This window comes from Hordeum vulgare, chromosome 5H (genome assembly GCF_904849725.1).
Source record: "Hordeum vulgare subsp. vulgare chromosome 5H, MorexV3_pseudomolecules_assembly, whole genome shotgun sequence".
Lineage (NCBI taxonomy): Eukaryota > Viridiplantae > Streptophyta > Magnoliopsida > Poales > Poaceae > Hordeum > Hordeum vulgare.
The window spans coordinates 130,498,236-130,508,043 of record NC_058522.1 but is presented as its reverse complement, the minus strand read 5'-3'; the positions used below and the strand labels follow the sequence as shown (position 1 = coordinate 130,508,043).

The window sequence follows — 9,808 nt, the reverse complement described above, 5'->3', positions numbered from 1 at the left end:
TACGTTTGGGACGTATCACATGTTCATAAAATTGATCTTTACTAATTGAATAATTTGACTGAAGACTTTCTCAATTTCCTCATCTTAAATTCTTCACTTCACTTGTTCATCACCTGCGTATCCTGATCACGCTACTCGCGCTAAGTGTATGTTTCATTTCATCGTGATGACTATGTTTTTATTGTGTTTCACTTACGCGCGCATAATTATTCCGCTGCACGTAGTTCGTGACCGAGCAGTTTCCTCACAGGGAAATTCCTGAGTGACGAATTCATATAAAATCGTTTATTCAACCCCTTTAGTCGATATAACGCTCTTTTAAATCTCACTTGAAGGTAATACTCCCAAGCATATAAAAGTATGCTATGATTAAATTAATTAAAATAAGGTGCAATAAAGAAAGAGGGCATCTCACATAATGTATGGTTTCTTACGTTAGTTCGAAAATTATCATTTCCTCCGTTGATTTGCTATATGATAGAACCTAGTGTATGTTTAGATTATCTTATTACGCATCAAAGAAAAAAGTTTTTTTCTTGTTAGACCCATCTGTGTCAACAGAAGAGAAACTAAAAGAAAAAAAGAAAAAGAAACCCTTACCCAGCATCCATTAGTCACCAAAAAATGGTGTTTGGTGTTGTGTTGAGCCACAGCGGATGCCAAGTCTTACAACAAGCCTCGCTTCTCCTTCCTTTCGCAGGCAATAAACCTCAGACGAGTTCTCCCTTTGATTGTTTCGTCTCCAGACGCGAACCTTCCTTCCTTTCAACGCAAAAATCACCGGTAATAAAAGTCGTGGTTCCCCGATCTGTTCCGGTCTCCAAGAACCCGCCCGCTTCTCCCGTCTCCCTTTCCCCGCGAAATTTGTCTGGGATTTCGTGGAGCAGTTCCGCGGCTTCTCGCCGGTCGCCGGTCGCCGCCCGCCAGGATGCGCAACCTCCTTTCGGTGCGATCTCTTTCCCATGTTGTTTATCTTCGTGTTAATCGGTGATTCTTGTGGTGGTTTGGCGGCGTAAATGTGAAATTAAGAGTTCCTGCTCTGCTCTGGCGGTTCTTGTTTTCTTCTAGCCAACTTTGAGTTCTTGGGAGGATTTACTGAATTGTCATGTCAAGACTTGGATTATTTTTAGGATTAGTTCGTGACTGGATCGGCCTTAAACTGTGTCCCGACTCCAACTAGATGCACTGCTGAGCTGAGTTGATGTTTGTTAAACACTTTAGGTGTTTATTTTTGGAAGTTCAGTCTTTAGATCTTTCGTGGAATTGAGTATCTTGTTGACACGGGAAATTTCAAGGCCAAGAGAAAGCGCTTGCACTGCTAAATTTTGTTCACCATTTTTCATGTACACGTTGATATACTCTTCAAGAGAACATAAGTTTCCAAAAATCTCTTATTTTCTGCGTGGAGGGTAAAACAAAAATAAGCTTCAGTAATTTCTTTCCACATGCCCTGATTCGAGATAATTTGTTCTTCAGTGAGTTTTTTTAACTGCTCTACGGTGAGTTTGGGTAAAAGGTTATACTGTCTTTGCCTTTATAACACTGAAAAGTAATTCCACAGTTACATTTGCCAATTTAACAGAATTCGTTTGAGCTCAACAAGGAGGAACGCCCCCCGGGGAATGTTGATATTGAGCTAGGTTTGCAAGGCGATGTATCAGGTACCGCACAGCCGGGTTTGGATGGCTTCTTTGAACAGGTGCATCCTTTTCCTTTTCTGTATTTTCGAGTCTCCTTCTGTGTGAGCATAGCCGGTAGAATTCATGTGGCATGATTTTCTTCTTGTGATTTGAACTCTGTTATTATGACATTCAGGTCAGGGAGATTGAGAAGTTGCTTGAGACGTTGACAAAACTACTCAAGGATCTTCAGGTGAGTAAAGAGTACCAAATTGGAGTTGTTCAATTTACCTAAGTTCAAATATTAGGGTCTCTATACGAGTTTGGACCACCAAACCTCAGTAGTACTGTACTTCACAGTTTGTGGCTTCTATACTGTCAAGTGTCACCTATGGCCATATGCCTATACGATGCCAATCAAGTGCTGTTTCCTTTAAATTCAGAGTGTACCGGCCTCCATCATAACAATAATGCAAATAAGTTGATCTTTAAATAATGTTATTTTCCCCCAAATAAGTTTAATTGAACGGTTATTTGAACAATGATGACATCCATCTCTCTAACAGTCTTAGATCTTTATGTAGAACTCAAATGAGGAATCAAAAGTTGTCACTAAGGCATCAGCTATGAAAGGTACCATATGCAATTTTCATTGTTTTCTTCAAACATGACAGGGCAAACATTTTCCCCCTTTTTCCACATTTTTTTCCAATATGTTCCTTTTTACTGAGTTGCAGATATCAAAAGGCGCATGGAGAAGGATGTTAACGAAGTGACAAAGGTTGCACGGCTCGCAAAATCAAAACTACAGCAATTGAATAAAGAGGTGAGTTAATTTGCGCTAACTTTTACCAACTAATACATGAGAAGTACGCATGGTAATCCAATAGTATTGTGCTATTCTCATAGATTTGATGTATCCATTTCTCCACTATATTAATCACACGCTCCTCTGATTTGCTTTACAAGAATCTTGCAAACAGAGGAAAGCCGGGCTTTGGCAAGGGATCAGGTGTGGACCGATCTCGGACCTCAATGACTATGTATGTTCCTTCTGTCATCCTCTTGCTTGTTTTTCTTGTCAATTCTATTCTAGTTTTTGCATGATTGGTCCCACTTAATAATAATCTTATGTGCAGTACATTGACTACGAGGTTGAGAGATCGCATATCAGAGTTTCAGGTATGCATTTACTCTTGCACACAGTCTACCTGCTAAACATGTTATTTTCTTGCGTATAGACCATAACTGCTGCTACAAAATAGCCCATGTTGTCTCGAAAACGCGAAAGCTAAACACAAATCGCCTTTGGTACTTGTGGCCTGTCTAAGATTTAGTCTGATAAAGCTTGAAAAGCACTTCAAAATGTCAGTTTATACTACTATATATGACCATACATGGTACTTGTAAATGAGCATGTTATGAAATATATTTTCAGACACTAAGAGAAGCAATCCAGATGGAGTACAGGGAAGTTGTAGAGCGGCGTGTTTTCACCGGTCTGTTGCCCTTAACTCTCACCATAACGCCAACCCTTTTGCATTTCAGTTGAGCTGACTTGTTTAATCTTTTCACTCTGCAAATTTCCAATGAGCAGTAACGGGCGAGCGCGCTGATGAAGAGGTATAAATATCCATGTACTCTCATTTACTTCAAGCCACAATCGCTAAGCGAATCCGCATACTGTATGTTGCTAACATCGTGTCGATTTTTTTCAGACTATTGACAAGCTGATAGAAACAGGAGACAGTGAGCAAATTTTTGAAAGAGCTATTCAGGAACAAGGGCGTGGAAGGGTGATAACTCTTTGCCTTGTTTAGTTCTTGTGCCATCAGCAATGCATGGTTTGACCTGACTTTCCCGCATTCGCAGGTGCTTGACACACTCCAAGAGATCCAGGAGCGGCATGACACGGTGAAAGAGATCGAGACAAAGCTCCTTGAGCTGCAGCAGGTAAATGACCAAATGCATGAGCACTCTTCCAGAATTGGAAATTTAAAGCCTGGGCATCAGTTCACCTGGTATCCTCCAAATGCAGATTTTCCTCGATTTGTCGGTCCTGGTTGAGACGCAAGGTGAGATCCTGGACAACATCGAAGAGCAGGTGGGGAAGATTGGTCCATTTCATATAATTCTTTTCTAGCACCGTAGTATTTGTTTGCAAGCTTCATCTTGTTCCTGACTTTTTCTGACCATCATCTCTCTGCTGCCTCAGGTTACAGGTGCAGTACATCATGTTCAGACTGGAACAAACCTCCTTCAGAAGGCGAGGGTCCTGCAGAAAAACTCGCGGAAATGGACCTGCATAGCAATCATCATCCTGCTGATCATCGTACTCGTCATCGTCCTCTCGTTGAAACCGTGGGCAAAGAAGTAGCAGGGAAAAAGAACGAAAAGAAGCATCATGCTATGCTAGGACGATATACGATATTTCATATGATGTTCATTGTATAGTCTTTGTTGTGTATACGCCAATGCCATATGGTGCTGGAGCCGTCATGTATATTCTCTCGTTATTTTTTTGGTGGGGTGTGAACTTTGTGGTTCGAATAACAAAATTCAGTTTGATCATGTGATTGTCTTTCCAGCATTTGTCTGCATTTCTCCCTTTTGTGGCCACAATGAGTGTCCATTATCTTTTTCCTTTTTTTTTTGCGGGGGAATGGGTGTCCACTATCTGTGTCGTGATAACGATTGTACGACGTATCTCAGGACTGACTATAGAAAAAGAGAAACCGAGGGTCATTCTAAGCTGCCAAATGATGACATTGTGATAAGAGTAGTTGTGCTACAATGCCATCTTTGTTCTTTTATACACAAATTTATTAAGAAGACCCAACCATTAAATTTTCTCCACATAAGAGATATCCGAGCGCTGCCTTTTTTCTTGGCACGGTTAAATAGAGATCATTATTTCCATATGTTAGATGTGTATAGCCCCTTTTCTCTATATCCCCATTGTATAAGGAGTTTCTTGCACTTCTACCACATGTATATATACTGGCTTTTGGCCACTTATTTGCTCATTCTCTAACATGGTATCACATGCCAAGGTTTTCCTCCCGCATGCTCCACCTCCGTGCATTCTCCACCTCCATCGCCACCGCTGTTGCTAGTCGCCGTTCCTAGCTCCGACCGCCCCTGCCTAGACTCGCTCGTCGTCGTCCGTCTTCCGATCGACCTCTCTAGGATCCGCCGCCGGCAGGCCGTCTCCCGCTCGGCCTCGCCCGGATCCGTCGCCGGCTGGCCGTCGCACGTTCGGCCTCGCCCGGATCCGTTGCCGGCCGGCCATCGTCCGGCCGCGGCCGTCCCCCTTCCGCCCGTCCGCCCCTGGATTCGCGGGCCGGCCGCAGCCCCTGCTCTGCCTCGACGCCGGCTGCCTCCTGCTCTCGTCCGGCCGAGGCTGCTCCCTTTTGGCACCCGTTCTGGCGCTCGCCTGCTAGCCGCTGCCGCCGTTGCCGCCCTCTACCGGCTGTCGTCTCGCTCTCCGCTCAGGCTTGATCCAGATCGGGACCGGTTTGGGTAGGCTGTGCCAAAAAAAGAAAAAAGAAAAGCAAGAGAGATCAACATATCTGCTTCAAGCTATGTCGCTATTCCTCGGTGCTCGATGATCTTTGATGGCACCAACTATGCTGAGTTTGTGGGCTTCATGCGTATTCACATGCGCGGGCTTCTGTTGTGGGGCGTTCTCTCTGGTGAGCTCCCCTGTCCGCCATGCCCTGTTGCTCCCGTGGCTCCTACCCCGCCGGTGCCGCCTGTTCTGGCTGCTGATGCTTCCCAGGTTGATCGGGATGCAGCCAAGGCTCTCGATGATGTCGCGGTCAATGCTTATGATCAACAGGTATCATCTTATTCAGATGCTCTTTCTATCTACCGAGATGATTTGTCTGCTTGCACTCAGTGGTGCAATGATGATGCTCGGGTTGTTGATGTTCTCACTGCGAGTGTCCTCCATCAGTTTGCCTCGGAGTTCATGGGTCTCGGCACCGTTGCAGCAATGTGGTCTTATCTCTGTCAGCGCTATCAGCCCTCTGGTGATGCTCTCTACCTATCTGTGGTGCATCAGGAGCACACTCTTCAACAAGGTGACTCTTCTACTGATGAGTTCTACACACAGAGTTCCGCCATCTAGTGTCAGCTTGACTCTCTTCGGACAGTTGTTTGTGGAACTTGTAGTTGTTGTCAGACTATGTGGTCCGACTTGGAGTTTCAGCTTGTCCATGAGTTCTTATCTCGCCTCCATTCCGAGTTTGAGCCTCGGCATGCTCACTTACTTGATCGTGGTCGTGTTCCTATCTCAGAGGTACTTGCTGAGCTTCATGCTGAGGAGACCCGCCTTCGTTCTGCTGGGTTGCTTGCGGTTCCTTCTGTGTTGGTTGTCCGAGCTCCTGTGTCATCTGCTCGTCTGATGATGAGTTGATGGATATACTTCTCGCCCCTTGTTGGTTACCCCAAGTGGAAGGTGGAGATGTAGTCAGCAGCAGATTTCCCTTACACGGGGACTGTAAGGTTTATCGAACCAGGAGGACTCCTAGGCTCAACAAGTAGGTGTCTTCCACGCTGGCGCTAGCAGAAGACGTGGACCTGCACACACAACAAATAACTTTGCTCCCAACGAGTACAGAGAGGTTGTCAATCTCTCCGGCCTTGTAGTTTGCAAAGGATCAAAACACAAGCGAGAAAGTAATAGTGATTGCAACGGAAAAGTAAATGAAAGCAGTAAATGATGGAGGTGTAAATAGTGATGGTGATATGGACCGGAGTCACATGATGTTCACTAGTGATGTCTCTCTCCCAAAAGACGATAAACAACTATGCTTGGGTAAACAAATCAAAGTTGGGCAATTGACAGAGTTATGATCGCACCGCAATGCTAATTATGTTACTTGATAGTTAGAGGTTCAATAGTAATGGGCAGTACACCAAGACAAGTACACCATTTATTCATCAGCATCTACTTACTAATCATCCACCATGAGATATCTATCCATAACATCTCTCCGGTATTAAGTTGCGAGCCCCACCCAAAGTGTAAACTCAAAGCAACGGACAACTGCATTAACGAACTATGCGTAAGGTAAACAATCCTTGCAACCGTGGTCACAAGCACAGTTGTTTTCTCCCTGGTGGCAACAAGCACATCCCCTAGTATCATGTTTCTGTCACTCAAGCTAGACATCGAGGGGCATGAACCCACAATCATGCATAACGCTCCCTCTTGGAGTTACAATCTACTACTCGGCCAAAACAATAAATAGCAACAGAGAACATGCATGAATCACTAAGGAACATAATATAAAAGGATAATCAAATATATAACTCATAACAATCTGAACATAATCTCATAATCAATCGGCTCCCAACAAACCGAGCATAGCAATAGCAAGAGAATTACATAGATGCCTTGATCATGTATAGCAGCTCACAAGGACTAACCATTGAAGCACAAGATTGAAGAGAAGACATCACATAGCTACTGGTCATGGATTCATGGTCCAAGGAGGACTACCCACGACACGTCCGGGAAGCGTCCATGGCGGTGGAGAAGCTCCCGGAGGTCAATCCTCCCTCCCGCAGGGTGCTGGGAAGAGGTCTCCTCACGCTCCCAATCTCGAAAGCGTTGCGGCGGGGGAATGATGGAGAAATTCGCGATTCCAGAAAGTCTGCAAGGGTTTCCTCTTGGGACTCTAAATACAGGCCAAAGGAGGGCATCGGAGGAGGTGGGACCCACCCAGGCGGCCTCCTGGCGCGGCCTAGGGCCTGGCCGCGCCAGCAGGTCGCCTGGGAGGCCCCTGACCCCCTGTGGCCCATCTTCGGTGATCCGAAAGCTTCCGTTTCGCTGATTTTTTATATATTTTTCTGGAATTTTTCGGGCTTCAGAAAATTGGGTAAAAGCCCGTGCAAAATAGACATCAACAAACAGAAACTGGCACTGGGTGCACTGAGTTAGTAGGTTAGTCCGAATATGTGTAAAATGATATAAAAGTGTAGCAAAACATATAACAATGTCACCTAAAAGATCATGGAACAAGCAGAAATTATAGATACGTTTGGGACGTATCATCGTCCCACTGCACCACCGCTCCTGCCCACACCCACACGGGGGATGGGTCACCCTCCTTATGCTGAGAAGGGTCGGTCGCACCGTGATGCATTCTGTGGCTACTGCTCTAAGCCAGGTCACCCAAAGTCTAATTGTCGCCAGAAACAGCGAGACCAGAGGCGCTCTTCCTCCAGTGGGACTCGTGCATCTTCCTTGACTCCATCACTCACTGACCAGAACATTATACGGCTCAAGCGCCTCCTGGCTTCCTCTGGCTCTTCATCAACGGGTTCCGCTGTCTTCGTGTCTGCTCCCACCCCTTCATCACCATCGGCACCTACATAGTTAGGTACACCTTCGCATGTTCTGGATTATGGAGCTTCTTTTCATATGTCTTCTGATTCTTCCGCGTTGTCTTCTCTTCAATCTCTTGATTCTCTTTTTAATGTTCTCATTGCCGATGGCACGCCAATTCTTGTTGCTAGTCGTGGCACCCTTTCTACTCCGTCTTTTTCTGTTCCTAGTGTTTCTCATGTTTCCCGTCTTACCCTGAACCTCTTCTCCACTACCCAACTTACTGATTTTGGTTGTCGTGTAATGCTTGATACCGACTCTTGCTCTATTCAGAATCTCTGCACCAAGGCCCTGGTTGGTGTTGGCCCTCGGTGCCATGAGTCGGAGGGTATTTGGGAGGTTGACTGGCTTCATGTTCCTTCTGTTGCCACCATTTCTGCGAGTTCTCATGCACTTGTTGCCTCCTCTTCTATGACCTTTGAGGAGTGGCATCATCGACGTGGTCACCTATGTGGTGCCCGCTTGTCGTCGTTGGTGCATCAGGGTGTCTTAGGGTCTGTCTCTGGAGATGTATCTTTACATTGTAATGGTTGTAGACTTGGCAAACAAACTCAATTACCATATCCTACAAGTGAGTCAATATCTAAACGTCCTTTTTACTTAGTTCATTCTTATGTGTGGGGTCCTGCTCCCTTTGATTTGAAACGTGTTCATCGCTACTATGTTCTGTTAATTGATGATTTATCTCGCTACACTTGGTATACTTTATGAAATCTCGTAGCAAGGTTCTCTCTTGAAAGCACATATGCTCCCTTGGTGGTTTTGATAATTCATGACAACATACATTGTCTCTTGGACTAACACTTTTACCTAGTATATTTCAGTTATAGTCCACGGAGAGCTTTGGCTATAGGATTGTGAGGAAGGAATAGTGAAAGGATCGATATGGTTGACTAGAGCGGGGGCGGGGGGGGTGAATAGGCAACTACCAATTTTTAGCTTGTCTTAACAAATTAGCGTTTGCAACAAAAGGTTCTCTATGTGAACAACTAGGTGAGCAACCTATATGATGCTAACTACAAGGATAACAAGTGCAAGCAAAGAATACACCACAACAATAACAAGTACAAAGTAAAGGTAAGAGATAACCGCAAGTGGAACCGGTGGAGACAAGAGGATGTGTTACCGAAGTTTCTTCCCTTTGACAGGAAGTGCATCTCCGTTGGAGCGGTGTGGAGGCACAATGCTCCCCAAGAAGCCACTAGGGCCGCCGTATTCTCCTCACACCCTCGCACAATGCGAGATGACGTGATTCCACTATTGGTGCCCTTGAAGGCGGCGACCGGACCATTACAAACAAGGTTGGGGCTATCTCCACACAAAGCTTGGAGGCTCCCAACAAGACCACGAAGCTTCACCACAATGGAATGTGGCTCCGAGGTGACCTCAACCGTCTAATGTGCTCAAACACCCAAGAGTAACAAGATCCACAAGGGATTAGTGGGGAGAATCAAATATCTCTTGGTGGAAGTATAGATCAAGGCCCTCTCAAGCAATCCCTAGAAAATCAACAAGTTTGATTGGCTAGGGAGAGAGATCGGGCAAGAATAAGCTTATGGAGCAACAATGGAGCTTGGAGAGGTAAGAGGTGAGCTTCTAGAGGAAGAATACACCTATATATATAGTGTGTGGGGGGGTAAAATCCAACCGTTACCCACCCACCACAACAATAGCCAAGCGGTAGTACCGCTCCCAGAGCGGTACTACCGCTCTGCATCTCACCAACCACGCTAGTAATAAAATACTACCATGCCTACTACTGTGGGGGGAAAGTATGCGAAAAAGTCCGACG

General features: G+C 45.4%; 1 protein-coding gene across 1 annotated transcript; it reads left to right on the top strand.

The window, feature by feature from the left end:
• Positions 1–631: 631 nt before the first annotated feature.
• Positions 632–4,209, top strand: LOC123398066 (syntaxin-132-like). The gene is made up of 13 exons (XM_045092575.1): positions 632–946; positions 1,583–1,699; positions 1,816–1,872; positions 2,204–2,252; positions 2,357–2,445; positions 2,589–2,662; positions 2,759–2,801; positions 3,058–3,118; positions 3,217–3,242; positions 3,338–3,415; positions 3,492–3,572; positions 3,658–3,723; positions 3,835–4,209. Exons 1-13 carry the CDS (start codon positions 929–931, stop codon positions 3,994–3,996), a joined length of 921 nt encoding a protein of 306 aa, XP_044948510.1. The 5' UTR covers positions 632–928; the 3' UTR covers positions 3,997–4,209.
• The last annotated feature ends 5,599 nt before the right edge of the window (positions 4,210–9,808 follow it).

Excerpts from the sequence above, each read along its gene's own strand:
- LOC123398066 (XM_045092575.1), top strand. Across the intron at positions 2,253-2,356 it reads TAAGGCATCAGCTATGAAAG|ATATCAAAAGGCGCATGGAG; the intron begins GTACCATATGCA and ends ACTGAGTTGCAG. Across the intron at positions 3,243-3,337 it reads GCGAGCGCGCTGATGAAGAG|ACTATTGACAAGCTGATAGA; the intron begins GTATAAATATCC and ends GATTTTTTTCAG.